General features: G+C 61.3%; 3 protein-coding genes across 3 annotated transcripts; all 3 read right to left on the reverse strand.

Moving 5' to 3' along the window:
• Window positions 1-528: 528 nt before the first annotated feature.
• On the reverse strand, window positions 529-4647 carry LINJ_21_1460 (conserved hypothetical protein; the record flags this gene model as incomplete). Its single annotated transcript, XM_001465373.1, has 1 exon — window positions 529-4647. The coding sequence occupies one exon, from the start codon at window positions 4645-4647 to the stop codon at window positions 529-531; it is 4119 nt and encodes a 1372-aa protein (XP_001465410.1).
• Window positions 4648-8371: 3724 nt separating this feature from the next.
• Window positions 8372-10177, reverse strand: LINJ_21_1470 (conserved hypothetical protein; the record flags this gene model as incomplete). The annotated part of the gene is made up of 1 exon (XM_001465374.1): window positions 8372-10177. The coding sequence occupies one exon, from the start codon at window positions 10175-10177 to the stop codon at window positions 8372-8374; it is 1806 nt and encodes a 601-aa protein (XP_001465411.1).
• Window positions 10178-12151: 1974 nt separating this feature from the next.
• Window positions 12152-15940, reverse strand: LINJ_21_1480 (conserved hypothetical protein; the record flags this gene model as incomplete). The annotated part of the gene is made up of 1 exon (XM_001465375.1): window positions 12152-15940. One exon carries the CDS (start codon window positions 15938-15940, stop codon window positions 12152-12154), a length of 3789 nt encoding a protein of 1262 aa, XP_001465412.1.
• Between the last annotated feature and the right edge of the window lie 317 nt (window positions 15941-16257).

Genomic DNA, 16257 nt, shown 5'->3' on the forward strand with positions numbered 1-16257 from the left:
GCGGTGCTTCGGTTTCCATTTTCATGGGAGCACACGAAGACGAGCGCACGAGTACAAAGAGAGTGGGGGACATGCACACAAGGTTAAGAAAAAGGCAACGCGTCGCCGCGGCCGCGTGCGCGGCCAGCCTCCTCCCCTCTTGCCCTTTTCTCCGCTCTCTACACCGCCTTGTCTCCCCAGGCCGTTGCACGCGGCAACACACACACACACACACACATGCAGAAGGAAAAGGAAGGGAGGGCGGCGAGGACGTCGATGCGAGATCTACGAAGAAAGTATCCACGTCAGACGACAAAAGAAGAGAGCAGGGGAGACCGGCGAGTCGGCACAGGCTGAGCACAGACAGAGAGGCAGACACACACAATCTTACCCACATGCAAGATCCCCTGAGGGGTGAGACGATGGTGGTGGTGAAGAGTAGGGTGGGGGGGGGGGCTGGAGAGAGAGAGGTAGAGGATGCTCACAGAATCTAACCACGGCGTTTCGCTCTCTGCTTCAAAACGACTTTGAACACGCTGCGCATTCGTGTCACATGTGCGTGGGACGGGCTCGCCTCGTCAGAGACGCGGAGGATCCACTCGAGTCTGTCACCGTCGGCACACGGCGATAGCCACATGCTGTGCGCCCAAGGCTGGTCCCCATAGCTGAGCCACTGCCCCGCCCACCGCTGGTAGTGGTAGTGGCAGTAGTGTTCATGCGGCGCAGCAGGTTCGCCTTAGCGATGGCCGTCGGTGCCGCATTGCGGCACGTACTGACCTGCGCGCTCGCCAGCGATGCGTTGTCGGAGGCGCCACCCGCAGCTGCTGCTCCCCCGCCGCCGCTCGCACCGCGTGGCAGGCGTTCCTTGCCCTTCTCCTCTTTTCGCTCATCTCCGCTGACTCGAGTGGCGGCTCCGCTGCTGTTGACGCCAGCGCCGGACGATGCAGAGCTGTCGGTCGTAGCAGCGGCAGCGGCAGCTGCAGAAGCTGGCGGCAATGCAGTACCACCGGCGTTCATGGGCGCTGAGGTGGCCGTGTTGCTACGGATGTAGGTGCGCAGGCTCGCCTGTCGGTGGAAGTCCAGGCGCGGCGCCTCGTCTACCATGGACGCCTTTCCACCTGATCCGGTGACCGCCGCGCTCACTGCCGCATCGCTTGCCGTGCCTCGCTTCGGTGTGTTGCCGTTCGAGGCGATGGCGGCGTCCCGCACAATGGTGAAGCTACCATTGAAGGGATGGCCAATGTTTTCAGCTCCGATCGCCGCCGGGGTGGACGCCGTGCGAAATAACGGTGCACTGCTCGGTGAATGCTTCACAATTCGCCTCTGCGTGGCTACTGCCAAGTGCGTCGTTGCTGCGTCAGCTGGCGCCGTCGCCGCTGCAGCGGCGGCCCCGCGAGGGCGACAGCCGCCGCTCGCGGTCCTCGACGACGCGGAGATCTTCAGCACCTCTAGCACCGGCAGCAGCAAGTCTGCTACTTGCGCCGACAACTTCTGGTGATCGATGGCGGCGCGTGAGACTGTGGCTCCGAGGGCGCTCTTGCGATGCCCGCTGCGTCGCACTCCAGTGATCTCATCACCGACTGTGCCGCTGTCCTTTTCGCCGCCACGTCCGTGTGCCGCCCCCGCCACGGTACCCGCGCTATCAGCGGCGTTGCTCGACGCGAGGCTCACCTCCATTCCCATGGAGGTGAGGGCGGAGTGCAGGCGGTGCAGGCACTGCTGGAGGGTCGCGTTGCTGTTTGTCAAGACGACGAGGGACTCCCGGGCCACGTCGTCAAGCTCGGCGTCTTCGTCTTGCTTCTTCGGTGAGGCGGAATGTTCGGAGGCCCACTTCTTCTCCCTTTCCTCCATCCGGATCAGCTGCTTCACCAGAAGATCGAAGTCGTGTTTCTTGGCTCGCAGCTCCTGCTGCGCCACTTCAAGCTCGCGCTGCATGGAGGCTTGGATGTTCGACAAGTCGTTCATGTCCGTGTCCATCTCCCTCACCTGGCGCGCCAGAGCTGCGCGCTCTTGCTTTGCGAGCCGCAGCGCCTCACGCAGAGCGGCCTCCTCGGTGGACGCACTGGCTGCGGCACCGGAGCCAGGAGACGCGGTCTTCGACTGCAGCTGCGCTAGTGCCGCCTCCTTGATGGCCAGCGCCTCCTCAACCTCCGCCAGCTGACCCTCCGCCAGTGTCGCCGCCGCCCTGTGCTCCTCCAACATGCGATCTTTCTCGGAGTCTGCGGCTGCTGTCTTTGCGCGCAGGGCCTCCTCGAGGAGCTTCACCTTTTTGACTAGAACGCCTTCCGACTCCCCTGCGCTCAGCTGCTGATTGCGAAGCTGGCTTTCTGCTCTGGCCGCACGTACGGCGAGCTGCTCCTTGGCGACTTGCATCTCAGTGCAGCGTGCCGTCAGGTCACTCAGCGTCTGCTGCAACTGTTCGCGCTCCTGCTGCGCCTCCGCCAAGCGCTGTGTTGCACGGCGGCTCTCCTCCTCGAGGCAGCGCGCCGTCGACTCAGCCTCGGTCAGGCGCGACACGAGCTGCTCAATGCGTTCTAAGACGCTTTTTGCTTCCGCAGAGCCGCCCGGCAGCACGCTGCTCAATCGCGCGTGAATCTCCTGCAGCTGCCTTGCCGTTACAGCACGCTGCGTGTTCTGCGCCTGCTGCGTCTCGCCTTGCATGGCGGCGATGGCGGCTGCAGCGCGCTGCTCTGCCTCGCTGACGGCTCGCTGCGCGTCCGCCAAGATCGCGGCCTCCCGCTTGCATGAATCGCTGCACATTCGCAAATATTCGAGAACCGCGCTGCCGGAGTCTTCGCTAAGCTTCTTGGCGATCTCCGCCTCGACAGCTTCGGCGTTCTTTTTGCTCGCGTAGAAGGCCAGCGCCACGGCGGCCGCCATCGTCGTCGCGCCGTCGCCTAACGAGCACTTCTTGACCGCCACCGGCACGGCCCCGGCAGTCCGTGCGGCATGGCAGAGAAGTAGCGCTTGCAGCACGCGAGCCTGCTGCGCTTCTTCCAGCAAGCGATTCGCAGTGCGCTGTGCCAAGGCAGTGGGCAGCGCCACGTCGAGGCGGAAAGTACTCATCAGCAGCTCCGCCTTCTCATCCGTGTGGCGCTGCAGTGCCTTCTGCACTGCTTCTTCCCGCGCCTGCTCGACGGATGCTTGCGCTGTGGCGAGCTGTTCCTGAAGGGTCGCCAGCTCCGTCTTGAGCTTCTCCGCTGCGGCCGTCGCGGCCGCCTTCGCCCGCTCCGACAGGCGCAGCTGCGCGGACTGCGTGGTGAGCGCCTTCTGCAACCCCTGCGCCTCCTGCTGCGTCGCCTGCAGCGCCTCGTACACCTCCTTCACAGTCATTTCGGTCTCGCGCAGTGCGGCGTCCACATCTGTGTCCAGCACCGCGCGGTCGGAGTCGCGGCGGTCGAGCGAGGCTTCGAGAGAGCGGATGGTGCGGCGCAGGTGGTCCACCTCGTCCGCCCTCTCCGCCAGTGCCGCCTCCAGCTCCTTCACACGCACGGCGTTGCGGTCGAGTGGCTTTCGAGTCGCCAGCTCGGCCTTCGCCTTGTCCAGAAACCTAGTCAGCTCCGGGTAGTCGTGGCTGAGCAGGAAGAAGTCGATCTCGTCTTCTTTGATGCGCGCTGAGTGGCGGACGTCGAACTCCACGCTGACCGCCTCAGAGTGGGTGCGCACCTCGACACTCGTGAGGTAGCCATATGGAACTTGCAGCAGCGTGGAGACGGAGCGCAGGAAGGCGTCCTTGAAGGTTTTCGGCGAGAAGCTGTTGCCGTCCACGAAGGTCTGCCCGCCGAACAGGCGGTAGTGGTGAGTCACGATAAGGCGGTCACTGCTCGCCTCGTCACCGCTGCGGTTGTGGTGAGTTGCGGCGGGCGCGGAGTTGGTGCGAGCGTAGGGGGCGCCGGGCTGCGATGTGCGCTGCTGTTGCTTCTGCTGCGCCTCTGCGGCACTACGTTGCTTGCGAACCTCTTCTTCGAGCGCCGTGATCAGCTGTTCCTTGGAGTCCAGAACGCTCCGCATTGCGGTAAGTTCGCCGTCGCGGCACTGCAGCGACTGCAGGTGAACCGTGCACTGCTGCTGCAGGCTTGCCACGGCAGCCGCAGCATCCTTGGCATCACACATGGCGCTGCTTAGCTGACGCTCCAGCCCGCGAATCCTGCGCTGCGCATCACGCAGCTCCTTCGCCGTGCCAGGCAGACAGCAGTCCTCGTCGGCGGTGACGTCATCCGGTTTCGTCGACCCGCGCTTCTGCGCCAGCGAGCGCGCCGAGGTGGACCTGCCCTTGAGCTTCAACGACGCAACTTCTTCCTCTAATGCCCGGATCACCAGCGTCTGCTTCTCTTCGTTCCGCCGCGCCGCCTCGAGAGCGTGCCGCTGCCTCTGCACAGCGTCGCGCACCTCATCCATCGTGACGACAGGCGCTGACGTCAGCGCAGCTGACGACTTTGCCGCAGAACATTTCACACTATTCGCGTCCCTGCGGACGCGTAAGCCGCGGCCAGTGCCGGTGAGGTCTATGAGTTCCTTCAAGAAGGCGTCCGTCGAAGCCGTCTTTGCTTCCATGGCTGCGAAGACGATGTCCTTGTACTTGCGCTCCTGCGTCAAGACCCGTAGCGCCGCAATGTCGGAGGTGTGCGCCTCGTAGAACTTCATGAGGGTCTGATTGTCCTCTTCCATACACTTGTAGTAGTGCTCGAGTTGCTTCTCGTACGACGCGGACCGCTCTGGCGCAGACGCAGCGGCATGGCTTGGCTGTGGTGCACTGGGTGGTGTACACGGGGATCCGAGCTGCGCCGCGTGAGGACGAGGAATATTCGAAGCTTGCGCCGCTGCCGCCTTGGCCGCCGAGGAGGAGCCACTTGGCAGCGGGGCTGAATCATAGCGCTTCAGCTTGCGGTTTTCCATCAACGCGGTCACGCAGTAAGCCGCGTGCAGTGCCGTAGGTGTGAGTGTTTGTGGGAGAGGGGGGGGCTCTAGTTTACAGAAGAGGTCTCTGCTGGTAATGGGGGTCGGGCGGGAGGGGATGGGACGGGATGGCGGCGAAACGAGACTCTCCCGTCAACAACGGCAAAAACTCTGAAGGAGGGGAGGGGAAGGGCGGATGAGCGTGATGACGTATGAGTGCGCGCAGACGTACAAACACCACCAGAGACAGAGAGTAAAACAAAGAAGAAAGCAGCTCTAAGAGGCAGAGAGGTACAGGTGTATATGAATGTGTGGAAGGCACACCGCACAGTTGAGTCTAAGGGATGGAAACGTAAGCAAAAAAGTGGAAAGAACCGCCGACGCGATGATCCAGAGGGAGCAACGACCTCCTCGCCACACAAAAGGAACAAGACACGTAAACAAGCGGCACTGGAGAACGAGGGAACGAGAAGAACCATCTCACGCCCGAGGAGCGGACACACCTTTTCAAGGCAGTGAAGCGGCCACCCAGTCCGCCTTCTCGCAGCAGCGAGCGCTTTAGCGCGCACGTGGATGCGGGCGAATGGCTCTTGAATACCGGTGCAGAACAGACCGTGCGGGGAGCAGGGGGATGCGCGCTCGTGCAGGTCCTCCCCTTCCTGATATCAGGAGGCACACAGAAAACGGAGAGAGAAAGCGGCGATTCCGAGCAGGGCGATGATGTTTTCGTGCGCCCAGGCGACAACGATCCCCTCCGTCCAAAAAATAGAAAAAAAAAAAGATGAGCCGTTGAGGGAGAGACGATGGGTTGATGTGAAGAGAAAGGTTCAAGGCGGAAACATGCATCACCCTGAGCCTGGCCACACTGGCCACCGCTACGCGCATGCGTGTGGGCGCTCGCTGTGCATAGGAGTTCGCTTGCGCGCCTCGCTGAAGCGGCTCACATGGGGACGCCGTGGCCCCGGGAGTTCAGGACTTGTGTGCCGTGACGCTTGGCATCACACACACACAGGGACAGCCGTGATGCGTATATGCCTTTTTGTTTTGTGTGCCAGTATGACCCAGACGTGCACAAACATCCAGGGAGGTTCCTCCCGCCCCTCTCGCCAGGGGCCAACTGCCGCTGTTGTCGTCTTGCTGTTCACGACAGAAGCTTCCGACCATCCGACCAACCGATCACCACCACTACCATCGCTGCCTGCCATCTTTCTCGCGCTGTGTTCCTTCTTTTTTTTTTCGAGCGGTTCAAGCCCGCTGGGGAGCAAAAGAAACGGGTGGGGGCGTATGGAAGGCGGCGCGCTGTGCGCCAGTGCAGCGCACCTGATAGGCGCGACGTGAGAGAGCGTGATACGAGAAAGGGCAGCGCGAATAGTAAAGGTAAGCGAAGAAATCGAGATTGAGAGATGGAAGGTAATGGCGAAGAAAATGATGGCACGCTGCACGTCCTTGGACGCACATGGCCGATACGCAGCCGATGGACAGAAGGAGCACATGATGGTCAGGGCGGCACCACCGTAGAGGACGAGAAAGACAACGAGAAAGGGGAAGAGGGTCGCGCGAACTCGAGCACTGCAGAAGAAGAGGGAGAAGAAACAGACAGGCACAAACAGAGCCCATCTACATAAGCCAAATATATCAAATATCCACACACACACACACACACGCACACACAAGAAGGACGCATACAAAAGCCACAACTCAGCCATCCGAGATGGCTCTCTCGCGTGGGCGCGCGTAAGCACTTCGCCTGTCGTTTGAGGCGGACGGGGAGGGGAGGGGAGATGAGTTACCCGTATAGAACCTAAAACAGAAAAATGCATACGTGCACGCACCCACACAGACAGACACGCACGCTGACACGCGAAAAAGAGAGGAGGGAGGGTGGGAGGGAGACGCTGCGGAAGAGCTGCGCCGTAAGACTCCGACACGCAGACAGAGAGAAGGAAACAATGTAGCGAAACAACAAGCAAAGGAGGCGAAGAGCAGGGGGGGGGATGGAATGGGGAGGTAAGGAGAGGGTGGAAGACGGTATCTGTGCGTGTGCGTCACTGGAAGGGAGGGTGTGATGGTGGTGGTGACATAAGAAGAGTGTGTTGTTCATTGTTATCTCCTCTCTCTGTACTTGCCGGTGGTGCTTTCTTAACCTTCCGCCGCGGGCTGCACAGCCGCCCGCCTGCGCCCCTAAGCACGCAAGCGGTTCGAAAAAAAAAATTATCACACACCCAGCGGCAGCGGCGGCAGCAGCGACAAGCACGCACCGACAGACAGGAGAGAAACACGACTATTAGATATCCACACACACACACACACACACATACACGAGAACGCGAGGGATATGGAGAAGAGCCACAGACAAGAGTGTGGCTGTTATTCAAATAAAAGGCGAATGCAACGGTATCAGACGAAAAATGGGAAAAGGAAGTGGAGGAGGGGAGGGAGAGTCAGAGCTTGTGCGCGCGCAAGGGGTGTAGACGCACCCGGAGACACGCACGCTCATACACACAGATAGAAAGAGAGATGCAGCAGAGAGGAACGTGTCATAACGGCCCTCCCTCATGTACTCGCTTACGGGGAGGGGGCGCGTCGTGAGGACGCATCTATCTACCTCGATCTGTGCGCGTGTATGTATGTGTGCGCACGAAAGAAATGAGGGAAGAGAGTAAAGCCCACGACATCAATGATGGGGGCAATATGCGCCACCACGTGACTTCCCTCCTCCTCCTCGTATGGTTGGTGTCGTTGCTGCCTCGAGGAGAAGCGATGCCGACGCACATCGGCACTGGATGGGTATCCCCTCGATACCTCCACCTGTGCAAGCGATGGGGAGCAGCGAGAAGAGGACAGATGAATACCCCCCTTCCCCTCCCCCAACACACACGCAGCAGAGCAGGTGTCAAGACGAGAAGACAACAAGAACGAGCGTGCGAGCAGGCAATGATTCAAACGACCGACGAGGACCCATCTTCTCCCGGGCCTCTTCCTCATGCCTTTGGCGCCGCGTGCACGCGAGGCAGCACACTCGTTAAACGAAACTCACACAGATGCGCACAAAGACGCGCGCGTGCGCGCCGAGCAGTCGATGACGGAGAGAAACATGGCGAGCGAAGGAGGAGGAGACGTAAGCGATAAGGCAGGAAACGCAAGAAGACAACGAAAAAGAATAAGAAAAAGCAAAAAATGCTATGCGAGGAGCGGCACGAGAAGGGGTGGAGGGAGTGGTGGAGTGTGCGTGTGCGGAACCACCGAAGAACAGCAGTAATGTACCGCCCCTTCCCTCTCCTTTTTTTTCCTTCTCGCCACTGTCTTAGCCATCTTTGTGACAATGAACCATACACATGCCCACGTGTGCGTGTGTTTAGTGGGGTGGTGCAAGGGTGGGGTGGCAAGGTGGCGCCGCTAGCTTCTGGCTGGGCGACGGAACTCGCGCACACAATTTGCACACCAACGCGCGGGGTGAGGGGGCGCAAATCCCTTTTCACGCCCTTCTCGCCGTCACCTAGACAGGCGCCTTCTTGAACTCGGTCATAGCCGCCGCCATGGCCTCGTTCTGCGCTTTCACTAGCTCTAGTTGCGAGGACACCCAGACCAACTTCTCCGTCGTCGGACTGCCCAGCATGCCGCTCTGGCGCTCCATCGCGATCGTCTCGGCTTGCGCGTCGGCGATGACGAGCGAATCCGTCCGTCTGAAAACCTTCTCTGCACCCTCCTCGGCGATGGCCACCGGGTCCTTGCACATCATCTCCAGCGCCGCGCGCAGCTCGGCGCTCTTCCTCCTTTCCTTTGCAAGCGCTGCCTGCTTGAGCTGAACTTCTCTCTTCGTCTCGGCCGTGTGATCGTTTCGGATAGACTCAGCCACGATATCGAGAGGAGTATCGTCGTCGTCCACGATGCCCACGCTAACAGCCTCGCTTCGGTGCGCGAAGCCGTTGCCGTTGTGCGCGCCAAGGCCGTGGTGCACCTTTGAACCTGCCAGCAGAACTGCCACCGTGCGCCGTGTCTGCGCGACGCTCGCACGCAGCTTCTCGTCGCTGCTGTGCGCCCGCGCACTCGCGGAGTCCGAGCCGTTTTCACTGTACGCGCTGACAGAGCCGCTGCGTACGTTGCGGCTGCGGCACTGGTTCACGCGCGACAGGCGCTGCGGCCGGCTGTGCGAGGGGCAGCGCCCACCTTTCAAGACGTCCGCTTCTTCGATGCACGACTTCACGCCTTCAGGCACCGTAAAGTTCCAGCACTGCCACGACCCATCCACCGCCGTGACCCACACCTCGTACACAACGGTGCGAGTGACGGGCAGGATCGACACGCTCGATCTCTTTCCCCCGGCGGCGGCACTGCGTCTCGCAGGCGGCTGCGAGGCCTGGTGGACAATATCCTTGGAGAAGCGATTCGTGATGGTGATGGCGCCGTCCTTGCTACCAGACCACACGGTATCCCCCACCTTAAGCAGAGTCACGACCGGCGCTCGATGGCCGGTGATAACGGTGGTGACGGTCATTGAGGAAAGGTCCCACACGCGGATCGCTGAGTCCTCGCTACCGGCCCACAGCTCCGCCGTGTCCTCCAACACCAGAATGCTCAACACACAGCGGCCCTGCCCATCTAGCGTGGAGACGCAGCCGCCATCCTTCCTTGGGGTGCCGCTCGTTTTCGCCACCGTCGCCTCCCACACCTTGACTGTTCCATCGTCGCTGCCAGACACAACGTAGCGGCAGCGGCTTTTCTGATCCGTGTACGTCGTCAAGCTGCGCACCGCGTTGCGGTGGCCGTAGTACATGTGGCTGTAGTGCAGATCTTCCGCCATCCACTGGTACACCTTCCCGTCCGCGCCACCAGTGAACACATAGCCGTCCGCGGCGCACATCGCGTACACAGCAGCCGTGTGCTGCGTTGACTGACGCAGTACTTTCTGGGTCACGTGGTCGAAGACGCGGATGGCGCCATCGGAGTAGCCGGCCCACATGTTGCCGCTGACGTTCTGCATGACGAGCACCGCGGCGCGGCCGATGGGCGCAATGCGGCGCACCTCCATCCCGCTGGGTACAAGGCGAATCGCGATGGTGCCGTCCGTCTCTCCTGTCCATGCCGTGCCATCTACGGCCACCGCCGAGCAGCGCGACTGGCCCCCGAAGCGTCTCGAGACGCTGACGGAATCGCAGATGGTTAGCGCGCTGCGGTGCGAGAGGGTGCACATGTTGGCTGGAGCGTCGTCGACGCCGTTGGCGTTGCTGTGCCGCACGGATGACGCGCTCTTCCGCTTACCGCCGCACGACTTGCGAGGCACCGGCTGTCCTGGGGTCCTCATCTGCGCCGACGGCCGTACCAACGGCTGATTGGTCTTCTTGGGAAACAACGGAATACTTGAATGCCCTCTCAAAGGCAGGCATGTACGTATCAGCGGGCGCGTGCCTTGACCTGCACGTGCGTTTCTTCAAGCGAACAAGAACGCACGAAAAAGCGAACCGCTACCCTACGCCTCCCCAAATAAGCAACAACGCAGTTCGCCGCGAAGGGCAACACAGGGAGCGGGTTCGCGGTGGCCGTGGTTCGTGGTCGGCAAAGGGCGGAGACGGAGAGGAGGGAGGCCTCAAGAGAATTCGAGAGCTGCAAACGCGAGGGCTCAGAGGATGCAGAAGACAGGGGAGGTGTGTGTGTGTGTGGGGGGGGGCGGTTTCTTGTCCAGAATACTAAGAACGATGCTGATGGGGGTAGATGTGCTTGGGATTGTGCCTGCGTGTGCGTTGTAGGTCCGGTGGTGAACGGAGAGCTTCGACGCTCCTCAAGAAGAGTGCGTGCGCATCAGGGTAAGAGAGAAAGGTGGAAGCCGGAGGGGGAGGGGGAGGCAGCGCGGATGGGTTGGACATGAGAAGTTCGCGGAAGAGCGATGAACAACACACACACCGTGCGAAGTGTGCACGTACAGCATCACTACCAGTAAAAAGGTGCCGTCGAGCAACAGTGCCGCCCGCTGAGAAAGATGTGGGCGGAGAACAGGAGAGATGCGAGGGAATATAGAAGATGGCTGATAACGACACTGATGTTCCACTCTCCGCGTACGGCCGCTTCTACAGTACACCTCACCTCCACCACTACCACCAGCCTACCCATATGCCATGACCTCGGCCCTCTTTGCGTCCTGTGTAGGCGCCGTGGTACGATCCACACCCGTCTTTCTGCCCCGCCGCTTGACTTGGCTTGCGTTGTTGCACATGTTGTTCGTACTTGCCGATGGTGGCGCAGGCGTGTGTTACACGTCTCTACAAGGAAACGACCACAAAAAAAAAGACAGAAGAGGAACATGCAGAATACACACACACACACACACACACACACACAAACGTGCCAGCGGTCGAGTTGCGCCGCCGACACCGCCGCAGTTGTACAGATCCGCACAGAACCTTCCTCTCCCTCCCGGCCTTTCGCTTTCGTCTGCGGCGGGGCGTTTGCGTTGTCGCTCGTGCTCTTTCCGTCGTCGAAGTTTTCCTCAAACGCAGCCGTGCTCGGTACCGCTACCATCCGCGCGGACGGCATCCGGCACACCCCACACGTGTGGTCACCGGAGACACAAGACACTCTTGACGACCCTGAAGGCGGAAGAGCGGGGACGAGAGAAGGCCAGGAGCGCGGAGGATAGCCACACAGTACGGGAGCGAGAGGGCGGGGCAGGGGAGCAGAAGGGCGGGAAGGGGGTGGACGCAACGAAAAAAAAAGCAAAACAAAAAAAAAGCAACGCGGTCTATGATGATGACAAGTGCAGCTGGAGTGGTGGTGGCGAACACAGAGAAACGGTGAGGGAAGAAGGAAGAAGCAGACGAAGATGAGGTTCCTGCAGATGTGTGTCGGGTGGTGAGGGTGGGTGGGTGTTGGTGATTTGTATGCAGATACATACGCACGTACACGTACGCAAGAAAACAGAAAGGACGCAGGTGGCGGATCAGTGACCGAGAAGATGGAGGAGGGGGAATAGGCAACATCAACGGTAACTCGCAGAACAGCAGAAGCACACCGAAGGCCATACACGCCAACGGGGGAAGCCGACAACCGGTGGATACCTGACGGAGACGTATGCGAGTTACAGGTGCACATGACGGCAGTTCACGAGGAAGAGGAGATACCGCGCCAGCGCGCACCCTAAAGAAGATGCAAAAAGACACAAGAAAAGCCGCCGCGCCCGACACACACACACACCCACCCACAGACGAGGAGGAGAGAGGATTCCGGCACCGCACAGAGGCTCCAGGGCAAGGGGTTCCCGCGAACACCCACACAACCGCTGTCGTCACTGGCGGTTCTGCGACGGCGATTTGGAGGGTGACGCGCTGCTCACAACGTTATCGATACTGGAGCACCGACCCGCCCCGCTCGAGTTGGGTGACCGCGTCCCGCTCTGCTGATATTGCTGGATCTTGCTCAGCAGCCGCCGCGTCTCATCGCGCTGCTCAGCCATCTGGCTGGAGGAGCAGGCCAGCGAGTTTTGCAGCTGCGCAATGACCGTCTCCGCATCTGCCAGACGGACAGAGAGGTCTAGGTTAAGCGCCACGAGCTTATCGAGAGGGTCCTTCTCGGCGTCCTCTTTGCGCGGCTCAGCGGAGCCGCCACAGCTGCGCAGCTGCGTCGGCTGCGTAGGCCGCCCGGTAAGTATCTCAAAGCCCTGACAGGTTGCAGAGCTCGCGGCGTGGCTGTCGTTCGAGGCAGCCGCGGCTGCGGCCTCTTCCCTCGACGTCTGGTTCTTCAACTGCTCCGCTTCCAAAGCTTTCCGCAGCGCCTCCATCGCCTCGCCCATCTTCTCCTCTCGCACGTGCTCCTCCTCCAGCGCGGCGGCGGCCCCGTCGTACATGTCGCACGCCCTCTGCAAGTCCTCCCGGGAGCGCGACAGGTCTAGCTGCAGTTCACCCTTCTCGCGCTTCAGACGCGAGATCGTCGGCTTCAGCTGCTCATGCAGATAGTTGTTCAGCGCTTCGTGATCCTCGCGGAGTTTCTGCACCTCCTCGTCTGAGGCTTCGCTGGCAACCACCGGTGACACGGGCGCCTTCTTCTGACGCTCGGACTCCAGCTGCTTCTGCTGCTGCTGCACCTGCGCAGTCAGCTCCTCAATCCTTTTCTTCATATTTCCGTTGTCCAGCTGCAGTTCACCCTGCTCGCGCTTCAGGCGCGATACCATCGGCTTGAGCTGCTCATGCAGGTACCTCTTGAGAGCCTCATGATCGTCGTCATCGCCGGCGCCGACCGCTGTTGGGGGCAATCGTGCCCGCCCCGCGGCGGCAACCATCTCCTGCGCCAGAGGCACCGCAACCAGCTCTCCCATCCGCTCAAACTCTGAGGCCTCCTTGCGAGCCGTTCCATCGACGTGCGGTGGATCGCGGCCGTAATTCTCTGTGTAGGCCCCGGTCGAGTTGAGAGCACGCTGCCGTGACGCTCTTGGTGTTCTGTCCTGCTGCTGTTCCTGGGCCTCCTGCAGTCTCTTCTCCGCGTCTTGCAGATGCGCACGCGCATCGGCCAGCTTAACATCCTTCTCCGCAGACTCGTTCTTGAGGTCGTTGATGAGCTTAATCTGACGCTGCAGGGTGTCACGGAGGGTGTTGTTCTGGTCCTTCAGCCGCTGCCACTCCGAGGCGCTGATCCTACCTTCGCTGTGGCAACTGTTGTCGTTGCTGCTGGGCTGCTGCGGCTCCGGCGATGGCTGTACACGGCGCTGCTCCTGCGCCATCGCTAGTTGCCGCTGAAGGTCGTTGATTGTGGCAACTGCGGTGTCCGCGGGCGTCTTGGCTGCCGTGAAGGCGTCTGTGTGGAGACGCATGAGGGCAGGGAAGCGGTAGGTCTGCATGCGCCGCTCTAGTTCCGCCGATGGCACGTTCGCTGGATGCACCACCTCGACCTCAGCGACAAGGCTGCCGAGGCTCAGGTCCACCCGCTCCAGCTGCGTCGGTGCTACACCGACGCCCGCACAGAAGTCTGCGATGAAGGTGCTGCGCAGCTCATGCGGCTTCTCCTCCATGATGTATGACCAGTTGCCGCCTTTGAAGCGGCGAGAGAGGCGGGTGTGCTCCACCGGCACGCCGGCGTGGCTTGCGCTCTCTCCGTCGTCTTGGCAGGACATGAAGAGAAACGCATTGAGCGGGTTCGTGCTGGTGTTCACTGGCCCGCTGGGTGAGACAGAGCTGAAGTGGCTGTCGCTGCACGCGTCGTCGACTGTGCTTGGCAGCTTGGCCATTCCGTCCTGGCGCATAAACTGCCGGTACGGGTCTGGCGCGGCGCTCTTCGGTGAGATGGCCATGCTCGACATGTGCAGAGACGACGACGCAGGCTTGTACCGGTCGAGCTCGGCCTCGAGCTCAAGCTGCCGCTCCAGAGCTTCGTCCAGCTGACGCTGCGTATCGATGAGCACGCTTTGGAGACGCGCCACCTCCTCCTCCATCATGTGATGGGAGGCAGCGCCCTGCGGCACCTGCACCGGCGCGTCCAACCCCTCTGGAGGCTCACCGGCACGCTTCTCGAGCTCTTGGACGAGGCCACGCAGGCGATCGTTCTCCTGCGCAAGCAGCTGCTGCGTCTCGATCTCGCACTGAGCTTCCATGCGGTATTTCTCGTAGTTGAGCTTCGCGTCTCGCTTCGTCGCCTCCAACTCGTCCTGCAGGCTGCGAATGTACTCCTGCACCTGCGTGGTGGGGGCCGATACGGGTAAGTTGTCCTTGCTGTGGCTGCTGCTGAGCGTGTCTCTGTAATTGTTTGAGGACGCCAAGGTCACAGCCGAACTGCACACAACGTCCGCAGAAGTACCGACGGCCGGTGTTGCTGATGCGCTGCGCCCGATGCCAGCGGTAATGACCTGCGGCGCTGCCGGCCCTGCGCTGGGGGCTTTGAAGACGCTACCGAAGACGGGCACGTCGTCGAAGATGATCGGCACCGTCTCGGCGTTCCAGCACTGCAAAACACCGTTGGAGGAGGCCGTCCACACCTTGTACGCCGTGGTTGGCTGCACTTTCTGCATGGCGAGCACCATACCCTTCTCGAGGCCGTAGTACGGCACGCGTTCCGAAAGGTCCTGCAGCAGCGACCGTGTTGCAATGTCCCAAATCAGAATGTGGCCGTGCTTGTCGGCCGACCAAACGCGCGACTCGACCACCATCAAGTTCGAGATCGGTGCGGTGTGGTTGCCTCGGCAGACCGCGAGACACGAAAGCGAGCGCATGTCCCACACTCGCAGCGTCAAGTCCTCGCCGGCGGACCACAGCTGGCTCGCGTGCGGCACGACCGCCAACGCCAGCACGGCGCGGCTGTGCCCGGTGAAGGTGTGGATGTTGGCCTCGGTGTTCTCCTGGCCAGGCAGCGACTCGTACGGGTCCCACGCTCGCACTGTGCCGTCGTCACTACCGGAGAAGATGACGGCACCTGTGGGTCCGTTGTACAGGACAAGGCAGCGAACGCCGCCGCTGTGGCCGTGCAGACTGCGCTGGAGCTGGGCGTTACAATCGGTCGGGTCCCACTGGCACAACTTCCAGTTTCCACCCCCTGTAAAGACGGATCCCTCGACCTCGATCATGCAGTTCAATCCGCCGCCGTGCGCCATCATCTCCTTGAGCAGGTCCGTGTTCTTGGCGCTGTACACGTGCAGGTAGCCGTCCTGGAACCCAGCCCACACCACATCCTCGCTCGGGAGGTACAGGAGGGAGATGCAGTAGGAGCCCTCGCGGCCCGGCAGCTCCTTCAGTGGGGTGCCCTTGGGTAAAGAACGAATGCAGAGCGTTCCGCTGTACTCGGCTGTCCACATGACGCGGTCGTTCACAGGGGCGATGCAGCGCACCGCTGCGGCCACAGAGTACGTGGGGTTCACATCTGCTACGTATACCGTGTCTTCCAAACGCCTGCTCTTCGAGCGCACGCCGTTTGCAGAGGTCGACATCAAACGGCTGCTGCTGTGCGGCGACTGCGCGCGTGGAATCATGGAGAGGGAAAAGCTGTTGCGCGTCGGGGTCACGGAGCTTGTGCAGCGCGGGGTGGACTCTGTGTGCGCCTTGTACAGCTGCTGGTGCGACGGCGACTCCGCCCGGGGAGTGGAGCGGTAGATCATGGTCGGCTAAAGGGTTTTGCGACTGAGTGCTGGTGCTGAAGCGGCTTCCTTCTTCTTGTATGCGCGTGCTCGAGACGGAAGAGAGAAATACAAGCGCGAAGACACGCTGGCAAGGCGCGCGCACACGCCCAGATCGAGGTGGAGGGTCTCACGTGGGAGAAGGAAAACGGACTGGACACCAGAAGAGGGGGGGGAGAAGCCGTGGAGAAGGGCCTTGCGGAATAATAGGAGGCGTTGAGGTTGTGGATGCGTGAAGAGATGGCTTCGACAGGCAACTGCGTTAGAAGGAATGGGAGGGCCTGCGTGTGTTTTTTTTT

This window comes from Leishmania infantum, chromosome 21 (assembly GCF_000002875.2).
Source record: "Leishmania infantum JPCM5 genome chromosome 21".
NCBI lineage: Eukaryota > Euglenozoa > Kinetoplastea > Trypanosomatida > Trypanosomatidae > Leishmania > Leishmania infantum.